Source organism: Pelophylax lessonae, assembly GCF_965119305.1.
Source record: "Pelophylax lessonae genome assembly, chromosome: 9".
NCBI classification, from domain to species: domain Eukaryota; kingdom Metazoa; phylum Chordata; class Amphibia; order Anura; family Ranidae; genus Pelophylax; species Pelophylax lessonae.
In genome coordinates, this window is record NC_138776.1 from 260,409,672 (window position 1) to 260,429,594 (window position 19,923).

At 45.2% G+C, this 19,923-nt stretch overlaps 2 protein-coding genes across 2 annotated transcripts in view; both read left to right on the plus strand.

Annotated features, from left to right (window-relative positions):
* The window catches only part of LOC309564417 (uncharacterized protein), a gene marked incomplete at its 5' end in the record, with an annotated part of 61,302 nt that overhangs the window by 14,834 nt on the left and 26,545 nt on the right, over positions 1-19,923 (plus strand). The window contains 4 exon segments of the mRNA XM_082269047.1: positions 11,220-11,273; positions 11,472-11,546; positions 11,888-12,029; positions 15,017-15,256. Coding sequence (XP_082125173.1) covers positions 11,220-11,273; positions 11,472-11,546; positions 11,888-12,029; positions 15,017-15,256 — 511 coding nt within the window.
* LOC309562807 (uncharacterized protein) lies at positions 15,236-16,923 on the plus strand. The gene has a single exon (XM_082267115.1). It carries the CDS (start codon positions 15,328-15,330, stop codon positions 16,444-16,446), a length of 1,119 nt encoding a protein of 372 aa, XP_082123241.1. The 5' UTR covers positions 15,236-15,327; the 3' UTR covers positions 16,447-16,923.

Consider the following 19,923-nt stretch of genomic DNA (forward strand, 5'->3'; position numbering starts at 1 on the left):
CTGAATTAAAGGTGCTCAGGGAGTGGCTTGATGAGAATTTAGAGAAGGGGTTTATTAGACACTCAACATCCCCTGCTGGAGCAGCCTTGTTCTTTGTTGAAAAGAAAGACTCTACCTTACGTCCTTGCATTGATTACAGGCACATGAATAAAGTTACTATTAAAAACCGTTATCCTCTCCCGTTGATCTCTGAAATGTTGGAAAGACTTCGTTCTGCCGAGATTTTCACAAAGCTTGACTTGCGGGGGGCTTATAACCTTGTTCGTATCCGCCAAGGAGATGAATGGAAAACCGCCTTTAGAACCAGATACGGACACTTCGAGTCCTTGGTTATGCCTTTTGGTCTTTGTAATGCCCCTGCAACCTTTCAACACTTCATCAACGATGTTTTTCGAGATCTGTTGGACCAATTTGTAGTTGCTTATTTGGATGACATCCTCATTTTTTCCAATAACCTAGAGGAGCATCGCAAGCATGTTTGCACTGTCCTTGAAAGATTAAGGCAGAATCGACTTTATATCAAATTGGAGAAATGTGAGTTTGAACAAACCCAGATCCAGTTTCTGGGGTATATTATTTCACCAGATGGAGTAAGCATGGATCCTGAGAAGATTAGAGCAGTAGTAGATTGGCCTGTCCCTGCAAACGTTAAGGAAATTCAAAGATTCATCGGGTTTGCCAATTTCTACAGGAAATTCATCAGAAATTTCTCTAAGGTGATAGCTCCGATTACACAGCTGACAAAGAAAGGGGTGCCCTTTGTGTGGTCATCTAATGCTCAGGCTGCTTTTGATAAGTTAAAGACTCTGTTCACTTCTGCACCAGTATTGGTACATCCCAATCCTGAGCTACCGTTTGTAGTGGAAGTGGATGCTTCTGACTCTGCTGTGGGAGCTATCCTTTCACAACGAAGCGGTGAAAAGATGCAGCTTCATCCTTGTGCTTACTTTTCTCGTTTAATGTCTTCAGCCGAGAGGAATTATGACATAGGGAATAAGGAGTTACTGGCAATTAAGGAAGCCTTTTCTGAATGGAGGCATTTGCTGGAAGGTACTAAGCATCCTGTGACTGTTCTCACTGATCACAGAAATCTAGAATTCATTTGTTCGGCCAAAAGATTGTCTTCTAGACAAGCACGTTGGTCGCTGTTCTTTTCTAGATTTAATTTTATTATCTCATATAGACCTGGGTCAAGAAATGGTAAGGCTGATGCCTTATCACGGATGTTGTCTGGGCCTTCCCAGGAGAACAATGCTGAATGCACAATCCTGTCTCAAAAGAACTTCCTAGGTGTCACAAGTTCAAAGGCATTCTTGAGTCTCCTCAAAGAAGGTTACGAGAATGACTCACTCCTCAATAATCCTCCTATGGACATCAGTTTTGAGTTCAAGAATGGCTTTTGGATTAAAACGCATCGCCTCTATGTACCTGAGTCTGCTCGGGTTGAAGTCCTCCGGTTGAGTCATGACTCAAAACTTGCTGGACATTTTGGAGTTTCTAAAACAGAGGAACTTTTATCACGCTCCTTTTGGTGGCCTGGGTACAAGAAAGATGTTAAAAGGTATGTAGTCTCGTGCCTGACCTGTGCACGCAATAAGACACCCGAGCTTCTCCTTTGGGGTTGCTCCAACCACTCCCTATCCCATCAAGACCATGGGGGTCAATTTCTATGGACTTTGTGGTTGATTTACCCCCCTCAAAAGGAATGACCACTATCTTGGTGGTCGTTGACCGCCTCACCAAGATGGCTCACTTTATACCAGTTAAGGGGGTACCCTCTTCGGAACAAACTGCTGAGTTGATGGTTCGAGAAATCTTCAGACTACTTGGAATTCCTGAAGACGTTGTGTCAGATCGAGGAGTACAGTTTACTTCAAAGTTTTGGAAAAGCTTTTGCTCAGCTTTAGGAGTAGCAATCAACCTGTCTTCTGCTTTTCATCCTCAGTCTAATGGTCAGACTGAGAGGACCAATCAAACTTTAGAACAGTACCTTCGATGTTTTGTTAGTTATCTTCAGGATGACTGGGTGGACTATCTTCCCACGGCAGAGTTTTCTTACAACAATTCTAGACATAGCTCAACCTCTCAAAGCCCGTTTTTCTTAAACAATGGTTATCATCCAGTTTTTATTCCTGATCTCCCTATCTCAACTCCAATTCCTGCTGTAGCCAACAGATTAACTATGTTGCAAGAGATTCAGGAGAAATTAATTGAGACTTTGAAGGAGGCTCAGGAATGTTACAAGAAGGCTGCTGATAGACATCGCCGATCACTTCCTACCTTTCAAGTGGGTGACAAGGTTTGGTTATCAACCAAAAATTTGAAGGTCCATGTTCCATCTGCAAAGTTGGGACAAAAGTTTGTGGGACCTTTCCAGATTTCTGCTCAGGTCAACCCAGTCACTTTCCGTTTAAAACTTCCCGACAGTATGAGAATTCACCCAGTTTTTCACATATCACTGCTCAAGCCATTTAAGGAAAATCCCTTTCCTGGAAGAATTCTTCCGCCTCCTCCACCTGTTGAAGTACAGGGTGAAGAAGAATTTGTAGTGGAGAGAATTCTTGATTCCAGGATGTTTAGGAATAAATTACAATATCTGGTTCAATGGGAAGGATATGGACCAGAAGAAAATTCCTGGGAGCCAGAAGAAAATGTTCATGCCCCTAGATTAACAAAGGAGTTCCACCAAAGGTTTCCTCTTAAACCTGGTCCTAAGACGTCCAGCGGACGTCCTGGGAGGAGGGGAGTACTGTCAGGACCCGGACTTGAACCTGGGACCTCCATGGTGTCTGGCAATGACTCTACTCACTGAGCTACCTGGAATGCTGGACAGCTCCCTGGACAAATCCTTGAATGATCCTGCTGTGAATCTTTATTGCCTTGAACCTTGAACCCTTTGCTCCTCCCATGAACTTCCTGTTATAAACCATGTCTTTGCACTTCCTGGTCGCCAGAATATTGTGCCTTAAACAGCCGATATCTCGCTTGTCTCTCCTGCTGCCGTCTGTATCTTTGCTACCATCCGTTATCGACACTTGGCTTGTTCCTCGACTACTCTTCTGTTTGATCCCAACCTGCAACTACTGGTTACCGACCTTTGGCTACTCCTTGACTACGCTTCAGCTTAATCCCTATCTGCTACTGGACTCTGACTTGCTCACTTCCTGGTGGGGCGATCTTGAGGACCGCGACCTGGTGCTAACACGCAGCAAAATCCATCTCCACCTTCAGGAGCGCTGGTGAAGACCGGTTAGTACTTAGACTCCGCACCTCAGGTGAGCCTGCGTCATCTGCCTGGGTGACCTGTCAGTGTTCCTATCCTGCTGGTTCCTGTGTGACCTGCGACTGCTATAGCTACTGGTCTTCGAGCCTGACCCCGGATCGTGACACTGTAATTCAGAAATTGTGCGAGGGGGAGCACCCTGTGGTGGGGGGTGCCCCGAAAGGAGATGCGCCCGTTCCACCACAAATGTGGGGCAAAGAGAATCTCTGCCATATGCCTGTATGAGCAGTTGCTCTAGATATGAAGAAGGGTCTGCACCCTCAGAGCCCTCTGGGAGTCCAATGAACCGCAAGGTACAGCGGCGCAGCCTATTCTCCATATCATCTTGCTTCTGGAGAATAAGATTCACTTGTTGCTGCAGCCTGTCTGAGGAGTTTTGCAAGGGGGGGAGGGAGTCTTCACTAATCCTACAGTCAGTCTCAATGACCCTGTCCCTTAACTTCTGCATATCTTGCCTTAATAAAGAGATATCCATCTTTACCTCTTCAATTTTTGTTGTCAGCGTCGCCTGGCATGTAGATATTACTTCCAGTACCCTGGCTGTGCCAGGACCCTCGGCCGCCACCGCCTCCTGGAGCGGAGCAGCGCCATCTGGAGGTGAGACCTGCTCTACAGTATTACCCCTCGCTCTTGTCCCACTTAAGAATTTTAGTAAAAGAGAGGAGAGAATCTGTGGTGCTCCTGGGACCAAAAGTTGGGCTGTGTAAGTTACAGTAAATACCGGTGTGGTACAAAAGTTTGGCTGTGTAAGTTACAGTGAATACCGGGTGCGGTACAAAAGTTAGGCTGTGTAAGTTAGTGAATACCGGGTGCGGTACAAAAGTTGGGCTGTGTAAGTTACAGTGAATACTGGGTGCGGTACAAAAGTTGGGCTGTGTAAGTTACAGTGAATTCCGGGTGCGGTACAAAAGTTGGGCTGTGTAAGTTACAGTGAATACAGAGTGCGGTACAAAAGTTGGGCTGTGTAAGTTAGTGAATACCGGGTGCGGTACAAAGGTTGGGCTGTGTAAGTTACAGTGAATTCCGGGTGCGGTACAAAAGTTGGGCTGTGTAAGTTACAGTGAATACCGGGTGCGGTACAAAAGTTAGGCTGTGTAAGTTACAGTGAATACCGGGTGCGGTACAAAAGTTAGGCTGTGTAAGTTAGTGAATACCGGGTGCGGTACAAAAGTTGGGCTGTGTAAGTTACAGTGAATACTGGGTGCGGTACAAAAGTTGGGCTGTGTAAGTTACAGTGAATTCCGGGTGCGGTACAAAAGTTGGGCTGTGTAAGTTACAGTGAATACAGGGTGCGGTACAAAAGTTGGGCTGTGTAAGTTAATGAATACCGGGTGCGGTACAAAAGTTGGGCTGTGTAAGTTACAGTGAATTCCGGGTGCGGTACAAAAGTTGGGCTGTGTAAGTTACAGTGAATACCGGGTGCGGTACAAAAGTTAGGCTGTGTAAGTTAGTGAATACCGGGTGCGGTACAAAAGTTGGGCTGTGTAAGTTACAGTGAATACTGGGTGCGGTACAAAAGTTGGGCTGTGTAAGTTACAGTGAATTCCGGGTGCGGTACAAAAGTTGGGCTGTGTAAGTTACAGTGAATACAGGGTGCGGTACAAAAGTTGGGCTGTGTAAGTTACAGTGAATACCGGGTGTGGTATAATAGAGTGTGATTCCTTCTACTCACAGAATTCTCCTTCATTATTTTAGACACATCAATACACAATGCAAATATTTAAAAAAGGCCCCTAAAAGTCGTGCAATTCTTTTTTTTACTGCGACTTTGACTGGACTTGAAGCAATGCCTGTGTAGTCAGGGACTACTTTGGAGTCACTAGTCTGCGACTTAAAGATGCACAGATATGAACAGCACTCATTGAAAATCATGGAGTATGACTGTGCAGTCCCAAGTTGCACAAGTGTGAAAGAGGCCTAAAGGAAAAACACAACAAAACTTAATTTTTCTGTGCGTTTACCAGCAATTTTTTAAGATGGTTACAGGATGTGATGATTCTTATCAGGGATGAGTTTGGGCATGCTCGAGTTCGCACGTGCCCCGATCCCGCCAGGAAGCCAACACTGGACTCCTCTAATCACAGGCAGTGAGACAATTCCCGATCCGCAGCTGCACAGATAGGGAAATGTCTCACTGTCTGTGATTAGGGCAATGCAGTGTCGACTTCCTGGCGGGATGGGGCACGTGCGAACTCTAACACGCCGGAGTTCATCTCTAATTCTTATTTTTAACCAGTTAAGTGTTATCTTATAATAATCATATGCTAAAAATAGACAGGAATCCCCCTTTGATCACATTACTTAGAAGTTGGACATTTTTTTCCAATTATACCGAGTAGGACACTGAGAAAGGAGGAGTGTGATTGTACAGACACCGGAAGTGGTGCCACGGCTAGGGAGGAAGGGATGTCACTGCAGACAGGAAGTGACAGAGACAGGAGGTGACATACAGACAGGAAGTGATATACAGACAGGAAGTGAGGTAACATATGACCAGGAAGTGATACCACAGCTAGGGAGGAATGTAACGTTAAAAAAACCATACCCATGTCACTTCCTGTCAGAAACATCTGAGCAGCGAAGCAGTGCGCATGCTCAGAGCCCCGGATACATCATTGAACAGCTGAGAAGTTGACAAGTACGCATGCTCAGAGGGTATGAAATTATCACGGTAGTGTGTGTAATGTTATACTTGCGGCGGTTACATTAAAACAGTTTGGCTGTAACATGAGTCATCTCCGCTCCTATCCCTGTCACTTCCCTGATGTCGGCTACTAAATATAAAAGCGGTGGCGGGTGTATGAAATCTAAATGACGGAGATGTTGGCTCCGTGATCCGCTTTTATATTTATTAGCCGAGATCAGGGAAATGACAGGGATAGGAGCGGAGATGACCCATATTGCAGAGGAGCTGTTTTAATGTAACGTTAAACACACTACTGTGATAAATCCATACCCTTCGTAGGTGCACCGGAAGTGACGAGGGTATGGTTTTCTCATGGAACACCGGAAGGGATGTCATTGCAGACAGGAAGTGACATATAGACAGGAAGTGACTTAAAGACAGGAGGTGAAGTGGAATATGAACAGGACATGATATACAGACATTAAGTGAGGTAACATATGACCAGGAAGTGATATACAGACAAGAAGTGAAGTAATATATGACCAGGAAGTGATATACAGAGAGGAAGTGAGGTAACATATGACCAGGAAGTGATATAGAGACAGAAAGTGAGGCAGTGGCGGCTGGTGCGTTGGGGGCGCCGCCGCTCTATCCATGCGTCCAGCCCTCTTATCTACATGCGGGGCGCCGGACGCATGGAGTTCAATGGGGATTTTTTTTCTGAATCACCTGATTAGAGCCAGAGGCTCTAATAGGCTTCAGAAAAGGGTGGACCCGGGGCGCAGAGCAGTATGCCCTAGCCCATCCATTTGTGTGACAATATTAAATGAAAATTCGCTATTGTCACACGGATTCCTCCTCCTGGCCAATGAGGAAGCGGGTCCAAGATTGGCCGAAAGGCGAACCCATGCCATTGGCGGAGGAGGCGGCGGGAGGACTCGAGGAGACGCGGGGGACTGAGGAGAAGCCGCCGCTGCAGTTAAGTGCACTGGTCTCTCTGCATTGAAGGAGGCACGGCACGCTGGTCACTCTGTATTGAAAGGGGGCACGGCACGCTGGTCACTCTGCATTGAAAGGGGTCACGATGATCTCTCTGCATTGAAGGGGACACCACACGCTGGAAACTCTGCATTGAAAGGGGGCACGCTGGTCACTCTGCATTGAAAGTGGGGTACGCTGGTCACTCTGCATTGAAAGGGGGCATTCTGGTCACTCTGCATTGAAAGGGGGCATTCTGGTCACTCTGCATTGAAAGGGGGCACGCTGGACACTCTGCATTGAAAGGGGGCACGGCACGCTGGTCACTCTGCATTGAAAGAGGGCACGCTGGTCACTCTGCATTGGAAGGGGGCACGCTGGTCACTCTGCATTGAAAGTGGGGTACGCTGGTCACTCTGCATTGAAAGGGGGCATTCTGGTCACTCTGCATTGAAAGGGGGCACGGCACGCTGGTCACTCTGCATTGAAAGAGGGCACGCTGGTCACTCTGCATTGGTAGGGGGCACGCTGGTCACTCTGCATTGAAAGGGGGCACGCTGGTCACTCTGCATTGAAGGGGGCACGATGGTCACTCTGCATTGAAGGGGGCACGATGGTCACTCTGCATTGAAGGGGGCACGATGGTCACTCTGTATTGAAGGGGGCACACTATGCCTTGATTACTGAAGGCCCCTTTCACACTTTTGTGACCTCAAAGTCACGCAATTTTTTACAGCGTTTTTTGCCGCAAAGCAATGCCTATTACATTTTTCTATTTGCGCCCCCCCCCCCCCCCAAAAAAAAATTTGAGCACCAGCCGCCACTGAAGTGAGGTAGCGTATAACTAAAGAAATGTGATATCTAAATCTACATTATACTTACGATCAATTGGTTACAATGTCCCATCCCTAATAAACATTAGTACACGGTAACCAAATCCGCTTACAGATAGTTCCCAACTAAGAGGTAATATATAGACAAGAAGTGAGGTAACTTATGACCAGGTAGTGATATGCAGACAGGAAGTGAGGTAACATATGACCAGGAAGTGATATAAGGGTCTTTAAAGGAAGTTCCGGGTCAGAGGTGAGTCAGGAGGAAGTAGAGAGGAGACGTTGCTGGAAGTTGCTGCAGAGGAGGTAATAAGATATTATTTTATCTGTAAGCGGATTTGGTTATCGTGTACTAATGTTTAAAGTAAAAAAAAAAAGATATTATTTTATATTTACACCCAGTAACCCCCCCGTCCCCGTCCGTCTTTTTTACTCTGTGATGATTTTTATCTCCAACAGATGCTGATACATACATATATCGTGTGTATTATATATTATCAATACAGGAATATTACCTATATATTGTATAGAGCCATATATTCCGCTATATGGAAGTATGATGTCACCATAAATAGTACTTCTCACTAACTTATTAATAACGTGAAAAATAACATAAAATATTTAAAGACAATTGAAAACCAAACTGATAATGATCTTTATTTGTTGTATATTTACATATGGGGTATTATAGCTTTTTTTGGTTTTTAAATCACATGATTACATCAATAGGGATAGAGGAGGACCTGAGTAATGTGACTGAGAGGATATTAAAGTAGAATTCTAGTTAAGCCTAAATAGTCTTAAAAATGCCGCCCCCCCCCCCCCCCCCCCCAAAAAAAAGGCCTATCTTATTTTTCCTGGGTAAAACAAATGTGTATAGTTACCTACTTTCAGCCCACTTTGGTCTGGTCTCGTAATTCTGCTTCCATATGTCAGCCAGCAGAAGCTGCAGGGGAGAGGAGGAACTGCGGATAATGGCTGCACCATGGGAGTCTACAGGTGATGTCATGGCTCCCGCTCTCTCTATACCTTTGCTGCTGACCCCAGAGCTGGCTGAAAATAGGTAACTATATACTGTATATACAGTGGGTACGGAAAGTATTCAGACCCCCTTAAATTTTTCACTCTTTGTTATATTGCAGCCATTTGCTAAAATCATTTAAGTCCATTCTTCTTCCTCATGAATGTACACATAGCACCCCATACTGACAGAAAAACACAGAATTGTTGACATTGTTGCAGATTTATTAAAAAAGAAAAACTGAAATATCACATGGTCTTAAGTATTCAGACCCTTTGCTCAGTATTTAGTAGAAGCCCCCTTTTGATCTAATACAGCCAGGAGTCTTTTTGGGAAAGATGCAACAAGTCTTTCACACCTGGATTTGGGGATCCTCTGCCATTCCTCCTTGCAGATCCTCTCAAGTTCTGTCAGGTTGGATGGTAAACGTTGGTGGACAGCCATTTTTAGGTCTCTCCAGAGATGCTCAATTGGGTTTAAGTCAGGGCTCTGGCTGGGCCATTCAAGAACAGTCACGGAGTTGTTGTGAAGCCACTCCTTCGTTATTTTAGCTGTGTGCTTAGGGTCATTGTCTTGTTGGAAGGTAAACCTTCGGCCCAGTCTGAGGTCCAGAGCACTCTGGAGAAGGTTTTTGTCCAGGATATCCCTGTACTTGGCCGCATTCATCTTTCCCTCGATTGCAACCAGTCGTCCTGTCCCTGCAGCTGAAAAACACCCCCACAGCATGATGCTGCCACCACCATGCTTCACTGTTGGGACTGTATTGGACAGGTGATGAGCAGTGCCTGGTTTTCTCCACACATACCGCTTAGAATTAAGGCCAAAAAGTTCTATTTTGGTCTCATCAGACCAGAGAATCTTATTTCTCACCATCTTGGAGTCCTTCAGGTGTTTTTTAGCAAACTCCATGCGGGCTTTCATGTGTCTTACACTGAGGAGAGGCTTCCGTCGGGCCACTCTACCATAAAGCCCCGACTGGTGGAGGGCTGCAGTGATGGTTGACTTTCTACAACTTTCTCCCATCTCCTGACTGCATCTCTGGAGCTCAGCCACAGTGATCTTTGGGTTCTTCTTTACCTCTCTCACCAAGGCTCTTCTCCCCCGATAGCTCAGTTTGGCCGGACGGCCAGCTCTAGGAAGGGTTCTGGTCGTCCTAAACGTCTTCCATTTGAGGATTATGGAGGCCACTGTGCTCTTAGGAACCTTAAGTGCAGCAGAAATCTTTTTGTAACCTTGGCCAGATCTGTGCCTTGCCACAATTCTGTCTCTGAGCTCTTCAGGCAGTTCCTTTGACCTCATGATTCTCATTTGCTCTGACATGCATTGTGATTTGGAAGGTCTTATATAGACAGGTGTGTGGCTTTCCTAATCAAGTCCAATCAGTATAATCAAACACAGCTGGACTCAAATGAAGGTGTAGAACCATCTCAAGGATGATCAGAAGAAATGGAAAGCACCTGAGTTAAATATATGAGTGTCACAGCAAAGGGTCTGAATACTTAGGACCATGTGATATTTCAGTTTTTCTTTTTTAATAAATCTGCAACAATGTCAACAATTCTGTGTTTTTCTGTCAGTATGGGGTGCTATGTGTACATTCATGAGGAAGAAGAATGAACTTAAATGATTTTAGCAAATGGCTGCAATATAACAAAGAGTGAAAAATTTAAGGGGGTCTGAATACTTTCCGTACCCACTGTATATATATATATATATATATAGATCTTATTCTACACAGGTTAGGCTTTAGCTGGGATTCTACTTTAAACATAACCCTGAAGATCCTCTACCTGCTGATTGGGGTGTTAAGGAGGATTCTGGGAGGATCACATGACAATAGTGTTGTTTCAATGCAGAGTTTTCCTCCGGTGAAACCTGGTGACGATATAACCATCACAGTGCCTGCATCCCATTTCCTGAAACCCAAGAAGATTCTAGAAGTCACCAAGAAGATCATTGATCTGCTGACAGGAGAGGTGAGCGGTGTCGGGAATTCTGGGACATTATCCAGTAACAGACAAGGGATGTGTCTGGATGGTGACTGTATCATTGTGTGTGTCAGTTCCTATAAGCTATCAGGATTTCCCTTTTTTTCTATGGAGGAGTGGGAGTATTTAGAAGGACACAAGAATCTCTACAAGGACGTCATGATGGAGAATCAGCCGCCCCTCACATCACCGGGTAAGAGGAGACTTTATTGTAAAGGAGAGAGCAGTACGGAGGCTCCACCTAGATCCCCCATCATCTGATAAACACATAGAAACAATGTATTCAGTCAGTGTGTGTGTTTCCTACAGATGGATCCAGTAATGGGAACCCACCAGAGAGATGTCCCCGTCCTCTGTATTCCCGGGATTCCACACAGGAAGGTCACACCATCCCTCACCATCATCAGGTAGGTGAATCTAAGCAACTAGAACTCAAATACATTGTACAACTTTTCTTTTACAAATCTGTTCTTTCATCTTTGGGGTTTAGAGTGAAGAACTGAAAGACATCAAAGTTGAGGTTGAAGTGGAAAATGAAGAGAAGGTTGGGGATCAGCAGTCTATGGAGGAGGGAGGTCCTCTGTATTCCCGGGATTCCACACAGGAAGATCACACCACCCCCCACCATCATCAGGTAGATGGGACTGAGCAATTATAACTCAAAAGTATTCTAAACTATGAGATGATATTTTTCTGTGAAATCTCTTGCTCTGTTTATTTTTCTTTCATCTTTGGGTTTTAGGGTGAGCGATTTCCCCCTCCTCTGTGTTCCTGGGATTCCAAACAGAAGGATCACACCATCCCTCACCATGATCAGGTAGGTAGGACTGGGCATCTAGACCTAAATATGTATTGTAAGCCATGAAATTGCGTTATTCTATATAATCTGTTGCTTTACTTTGACATCTGAAGTGCAGCCTTCGTTATCCACATCCCAAACCCCGTTTCTCGCTCCTTTTGAGCACCCTACATTTTCATCCCTCATTTTTATTTTTTTAATATAAATTCCTTTCTCTGTGGGTCTTAAGTGTCATCACAGGTCCTCTTCCTCCTTGTGTTCTTCCAACCGAGGGTGCATACTGAATGACGTGTCATTTGTGTCTTCTATATCTGCCTTGAGTTGACTTTAATAGATGTCTTCCATTAATTTTGGTGTAGGGTGAAGAACAGATTGATATAAAAGCTGAGGTTAAAGAAGAAGAGGTAGAGATGTATGTGGGGGGTGATCAGCCATCCACGGAGGAGGTTGGGATGATTATGAAAAGTGAACAGGAGGACATTTCTCCACCTATCCACACAAGTAAGTAACAGAGACAATGGAAGAAATAAGTCAAAGTCTCATTTTACTTCTGAGTATGAGGATTGTAGTTTAAGAACAAATGTTAGATAATTATTAGATCTTCACATCGTCCTGTAGGCAGGTTCTAAAAGGTTAAATATGTATTTGTCAAAAATGGGTGGTGCGCTATATCAATAAATGTGAATGCATTAACTGTGCATGAAAATGAATGTGCAAATCAATATACAAACATATATGGCACATATAATGAAATCAAAGTCCCAAAGTTTTCTTGTTGAAAATCCAAATGAATATTCAGTGACTGATGTAAACTGGTGGTAACAAATCAAAAGTAACAGTGATTCCCTCCACCAGTGTGAATTCCTCCTTACCGGACGGATAGAATAAATGCTCCTCTATACAAATATAAACATTAGATGTCTGTGCTCAAGCCCAAAAAAACGATCCGTGCTCACCACCGTGCATGCTTATGAGCCTGCTTGGCCCCTTACCAGATCTATATGGAAAAAGCACTTTGCCACAACCTCCTGGACCGCAATGGCTGTCTCTCAAAATGTCCAAGCAACCGTAGGGAGTACTCAGCAGGAAGATGGTATCATCCAACAATTGCATGTAAGAGAATGACCGCTATAGTGCATTACCTTTTAAAAACTTTTTATTAAAAGAAAGATACACTTACAAGTATGCGGATTAGACACAGCGAATAAATGTAGAGGAGCAATGAGGAATTCTAATGAGCCCGGGTCCGGCTGCAGCTCAGATCCCGAGCGACATCGTGACGGCACGCCTCCTGTCTAACGCGTTTCCACCGATTGGTTATCTTCAGAGATAGGAGGTTGTACGACCATGTGCGTACCCCCATTAATGCAGAGCGACCATGTGCGTGCCCCCATTAATGCAGATTGACCATTGTGCGTGCCCCCATTAATGCAGAGCAACCATTGTGCGTGCCCCCATTAATGCAGATTGACCATTGTGCGTGCCCCCATTAATGCAGAGCGACCATTGTGCGTACCCCCATTAATGCAGAGCGACCATGTGCGTGCCCCCATTAATGCAGATTGACCATTGTGCGTGCCCCCATTAATGCAGAGTGACCATGTGCGTGCCCCCATTAATGCAGAGCGACCATGTGCGTACCCCCATTCATGCAGATTGACCATTGTGCGTGCCCCCATTAATGCAGAGTGACCATGTGCGTGCCCCCATTAATGCAGAGCGACCATGTGCGTACCCCCATTAATGCAGAGCGACCATTGTGCGTGCCCCCATTAATGCAGATTGACCATTGTGCGTGCCCCCATTAATGCAGAGCAACCATTGTGCGTGCCCCCATTAATGCAGATTGACCATTGTGTGTGCCCCCATTAATGCAGAGCGACCATTGTGCGTACCCCCATTAATGCAGAGCGACCATGTGCGTGCCCCCATTAATGCAGATTGACCAGTGTGCGTGCCCCCAATAATGCAGATTGACCAGTGTGCGTGCCCCCATTAATCTGGACCGCCGAAGCGGTCTGCTTCCTTCTGTCATCAGCGGGGGAGTTAGAATTGAGAGGATCGGAGTGGCTGTGTTTTACACTGGCAGCGCTGCATGATTACAAAAAGCCGAGTTCTTCTGCTTACCCGGCGGAGAGGATGTCCTACAAAGTCCCGCCTCCTGGACACCGGCTCCTATGATAGACGTCACCAGTGTTCTGTCTATCATAGGTAAGAGCCGGCCCAGGAGGCGGGACTTTGTAGGACATCCTCTCCGCCGCAGAAGAACTCGGCTTTTTGTAATCATGCAGCGCTGTAAGTGTAAGACACAGCCACTGCGATCCTCCCGGTCCTCTCAATTCTGCCCCCCCTGCTGATGACAGAAGGAAGCAGACCGCTTCGGCGGTCCAGATTTAAGTCCGTGTGGGTCCGGAGGCGGCCCGGAGTCTGCCTATTGAGGACCCCGGCTGTACACCATATGAAAGGTCCATCTCCATTCCTCAATATAACGTCATGTTCCCAACCAATGAGGAGGAGATACTGTACACCATATGAAAGGTCCATCTCCATTCCTCAATATAACGTCATGTTCCCAACAAATGAGGAGGAGATACTGTACACCATATGAAAGGTCCATCTCCATTCCTCAATATAACGTCATGTTCCCAACAAATGAGGAGGAGATACTGTACACCATATGAAAGGTCCATCTCCATTCCTCAATATAACGTCATGTTCCCAACAAATGAGGAGGAGATACTGTACACCATATGAAAGGTCCATCTCCATTCTTCAATATAACGTCATGTTCCCAACAAATGAGGTGGAGATACTGTACACCATATGAAAGGTCCATCTCCATTCCTCAATATAACGTCATGTTCCCAACAAATGAGGTGGAGATACTGTACACCATATGAAAGGTCCATCTCCATTCCTCAATATAACGTCATGTTCCTAGCATATGATGTGACATCTCCATTACTCCCCATAGTCGTCACTAATAAAAAAAACACATTTTACGTAGTGTGTCGTTGTTTTGGTGTTTTATATTCTTTAATATTATTTATTTTAGTAACAAACTAGTAACGCATTCTGGCTAATGAAGCCTTAGTCATAGTTATTTAATATTAAGGAATTTGCAGATCATATATGGACTCGGTGTGAACACTTTTCTGATTGATTTTGGAGGGAGAACAGGAGCCCAACTGTGAGATCGGCATTTTCACTGACGGGGAGGAGGGGCTAAAACTCCAGTTATTTGTGACCAACTGACATTTTTTTACATTTCTTTCCAACAGGTGGAGGCGAGGCCAGGAATACCTCAGAGAGACATCTTCTATTATTATTGTGCTATAATAATGTCATCACACAGGATCCTCCAGGAGGAAATCCAAATACACAAAATATCCATCACAGACCTTCCTGTCCGGAGACATCAATGGATCCCTCTGATCAGGGGGAATCTTCTCACCAATCACATACTATGATTGCAAATATCCATTTAGGATCTCACACTGCAGATAGATCAACAGATCCTTCTAATCCCAAGGAATCTTCCTCACTTCATGAAGGGGATCACCTAGGTGACAATCTATTCTCATATTGCGGGAAATCTGTCACTCCGAAAGGAAACCTTGTGCAACACCAGAAATTTCCAACAAGAGAGCGTCCTTATTTATGCTCAGAGTGCGGGAAATCTTTCACTCGTAGAAGAGGCCTTGCTAACCATCAGAGACTTCACACGGGTGAGCGTCTTCATATATGTTCAGAGTGCGGAAAATTATTCCTTAACAAAAAAGGGCTTCTTAGACATCAGATGATTCACACAGGTGAACGTCCATATTCATGTTCAGAGTGTGGAAAATCTTTCTTTCATACAAGAAACCTTGTTCAGCATCAGAGAACTCACACGGGTGAGCGTCCATATTCATGTTCAGAGTGCGGGAAATCTTTCACTCAGAAAAGAATCCTTGTTATACATCAGAGAACTCACACAGGTGAGCGTCCCTATTCATGTTCAGAGTGCGGGAAATCTTTCTTTTATACAGTAAACCTTATTCAGCATCAGAGAACTCACACGGGTGAGCGTCCATATTCATGTTCAGAGTGCGGGAAATCTTTCACTCAGAAAAGAATCCTTGTTATACATCAGAGAATTCACACAGGGGAGCGTCCCTATTCATGTTTACAGTGTGGGAAATGTTTTAATCACAAAGTAAGCCATCTTTACCACCAGAGAACTCACACAAGTGAGCGTCCCTATTCATGTTCAGAGTGCGGGAAATCATTCATTCTAAAAAGACTCCTTGCTAAACATCAGAAAATCCACATAGGTGAGTGTCCCTATTCATGTTCAGAGTGCGGGAAATCTTTCACCGACAAAGGAATACTTATTCAGCACCAGAGAATTCACACTGGTGAGCGCCCTTATTCATGTTCAGAGTGCGGGAAATCTTTCATTCGGAAAGGAGACCTTGTTAAACATCAAAGAATTCATACGGGCGAGCGTCCTTATTCATGTTCAGAGTGCGGGAAATCTTTCACTAAAAAGAATGATCTTAAAATACACCAGAAAAGCCACACAGACGAGTATCCCTGTTCATGTTCAGAGTGCGGGAAATCTTTCCAAAAAAAGGATCAGCTTGTTAAACATCAGAAATTTCACACAGGTGAGCATCCCCATTTATGTCCAGAGTGCGGGAAATCTTTCACTCTTAAAGGAGACCTTGTTAAACATCTTAGAATTCACACAGGCGAGCGTTCTTTTTTATGTTCAGAGTGCGGGAAATCTTTCAGTGCTAAAGCAGGCCTTGTGCAACATCAGAGAATTCACACGGGTGAACGCCCTTATTCATGTTCGGAGTGCGGGAAATCTTTCATTGCTAAAGCAAGCCTTGTGCGACATCAAAGAATTCATGCGTGTGAGCTTCCTTAAAGCGGAGTTCCACCCATTTTCACAAGTTCCTCTGATCTCCATGCCCAAATCTCCTAAATAGATATTATTTGTTTTTTTTTCTCTCAATACCTTTTTTAAATATATTGAGGCGGCACTTCCGGTCCCGGCCGCCAAGGCAACTCGTCATTGGGCGATTTCCATGGACTCCTGGGATATCGGCGTCATCTATCCCAGGAGTCTTCTAAATCCCGTGAAATCTCGCAGTTTTTCGAGACAGGAAGTGACGTGATGGGGAGGAGTTAGGCAACATTTTGGAAGAATTGCTATGGCAACCTGTAATCCACAGACTGTGCCGGCGCAGCGCCATCACTGCGCAGGCGCTATATCGGGAGGTGCATGCTGGATAGTCAGCTGCACCTAATCCAGGAAATATACGGGAGTGGGCTTCAGATGCCCACAACCTCGATGGCTGCTGCCTACTTCCGAGATCAAGTATACAACCGCTAAACGTAGTTAATGAGGGACGGTCAGCAACTGCCTATATCCGTGTTTCTTGTGGCTCACCAAAAAGATTTTTGCGGCACACCTGAAAAGATTTAACAATTTTTGTGGCGAAGAACTTTTGTATTTGAATGCTGAGGGCCTCGCCTCGCTCTCTCCTTGCGAAGTTGCTAGATGCCAGGCGGCAGGCGATCCTAGCAACCAGTGCGCCGGACTGCAGTACAGGCCAGTGGAGGATCGGCCTGCCACCCAGGACTCGGGGCTAATAATGTAAAAAAGGAGCACTACGGGACCCGGGGCTTTTTGGGGGCCCACTCGGGGCTATAGCCTGGGTCAGCCCCCCCCCTCCCGACGCCACTGACTAAGAGAGCCCCCCTTCCCGACACCACTGTATTACCACGACAAACCTGCAGTTCTTGTGCGGCACACTAGGGTGCCATGGCACACAGTTTGAGAAACACTGGCCTATAGCTATGTCTAGGGCCTGTATTAAACTTCTCCTTAAGCCTGCTACTCAACCAAATTCTTACAGACCAATATCACTCCTCCAATCTGAGATTCACTACTCAACGACCGCCCGCCGCAGTTTTTTTGCGGCAGGCAGCCGCTCCTGCGCGATCCTGATGCAACTGTACGGGGCAGGCGGCTCCGATTGCCGCCTGACACCCGCAATCGCTCCCCGCTGAGATAAAAGGACGGTCAGCTTTTGTAAACACAGCTGACCATTCTTCTCGCTGGAATGATCACAGAGCGCCTGTGATCCTTCTATATAGGAACACAGGTCTCTATGGTCATTCCATAAGCCACGCCTCCGGAGTCAGACCGCAGGAGGAGAGGCGGCGATCACCGTCTCTCTCTTCCCCCGATCGTCAGGAAAAGAGTGAGAAAATCCACCCGCTTGTGTAAACAAAGCAGGCGGATCTTCTCTGTGACAGACAGGGACAGATCACAGGATTCAGCATAGCTGAACCTGCAATCTGTGTCTCTGTCACACAATCCCCTCCCCCCACACACGTCAGTAAGCATGAGGCACACATTTAACCCCTTGATCACCAACAGTGTTAACCCCTTCCCTGCCAGTGTCATTATTACAGTGACAGTGCATATATTTAGCACTGTAGTAAAGGTCCCGTCAAAAATGTCAGAGTCCGATCTGTCAGCCGTAATGTCGCAGTCCCGCAAAAACCATGTGGTGGGTGGCAGCCATGACCATGACAATACATGGAGCCGCCATTACTAGTAAAAAAAAAAAAAAAAAAAACAATAAAAATGACAAATCTTTCCCGTAGTTAGTAACTTTTGCGCAAACCAATCAAAATACGCTTATTGCGATTTTTTTTTTTTTTTTACCAAAAATATGTAGCAGAAAACAAATTGGCCTATTTTCTCATTTAACTGTTACCTTGTACTACTGTAATTTTCATAATTTTCTTCATTTTCCTAACTGTTGTTACATGTACCAAGCAATGAGTCAGAAGTAACAAATAATTGTAAATGTTATTGTTGAAATTGTTAAATTAATATTCCAATAAAAAAAAAAAAGTGGCCTGGTCATTAAGCAGGAAAATCCTCCGGGGCTAAAGTGGTTAATAAATTACTTGATTAAAATGAGAAAAACGACTTACAAACATCCATCTGACCCCAGCGTAGTCATTAAGTGCAGTGGGAAATGATGGCGGTTGACGAATTGTAACTGTAAACTGGTAACTGTTAAAAAAAAAAAAATTTCCCAAAAAAATGACGTTTGAAAGACTGCTGGACTTAAAATATTGCAACAACCTCCATTTTATTCTCCAAAGATTTTTGCTAAATCAACGTATCGATATCGGCCGATATTTTGTACATTTGAAAGTTTGAAAAATAAAGACCATTTTTGACACAGATCTGGTACTGAATATGTTAATTGTTGTTTATTGCTGAACGACTGGCTGTCTGGCACCCTGTGGTGGGTGGCTGACTGGCTGGCACCCTGTGGTAGGTGGGTGGCTGGTACAGGGCCTATGGGTGGCTGGCTGGTAAAGTGCCTGTGGCTGGCTGGTACAGGGCCTGTGGATGTGGGTGGCTGGCTGGCACCGGGCTGCTGTGGGTAGGTGTATGGCTGTGATACACTCCCACAAGACTAGTTCTGTCTCCAGACGAGGGTGTCCAAGGCGAGGGAGGCGGCCTAAGCGGGCAGAATGATGTCACAAAAATTTCGGCAATATCAGCCTGTTCCGGGGCCAATACCGATATATCGGGAAAATTGCATATCGGCCCCTGATATATCGGCCAATATATCTCTAATATATATATATATATATAGATATAATATAATATATCTCTAATATATATATATATAATGTTTGGGGGTTCTAAGTAATTTTCTAGCTAAAAATACAGATTTTAACCGGTCGCCGACCGCCGCAAGTACATATACTGCGGCGGTCAGCCCCGGCCAGGCAAAGTGACGTATATATATACGTCACTAGCTTGTGAGCCAATAGTGGGCGAGCGCCCGCCCCGGCTCGTTCCATGGAAAGTACGTGCGTGTGACTGGCGGACCCGATGTCCGTCGGTCACTCGCGATCGTCCGCCGTGAGGGGAGAAAGGCAGGCGGCTGATGTAAACAAGCCGCCTGTCATTCTCCCCTGTGTAGGAATGGTGATCATACGGTTCTACTATGTAGGACCGTTGATCACTGTTCCTACACCAGTAGCCATGTCCAATCACAGTAAGAAGCACGCCCCTAGGACACACTTAACCCCTCCTTCCCCAATAAAGTTAACCCCTTCCCTGCCAGTGTAATTTTACAGTAACAGTGCATATGTATAGCACTGATTACTGCAGTAATGTCACTGGTAACCCCAACAGTGTCAAAAATGTCAGTCAAGGGTCCGATCTGTCCGCCGCAATGTCGCAGTACCGCAAAAAAAATCACAGATCGCCGCCATTACGCGTTAAAAAAAAAACACCAAAAATGACAGGAATCTTTCCCTTTGTTAGTAAACGCGATAACTTTTGCGCAAACCAATCAAA

Coding starts and splice junctions, on each gene's coding strand:
- LOC309562807 (XM_082267115.1), top strand. CDS start 15,328: ATGATTCACACAGGTGAACGTCCATATTCATGTTCAGAGTGTGGAAAA.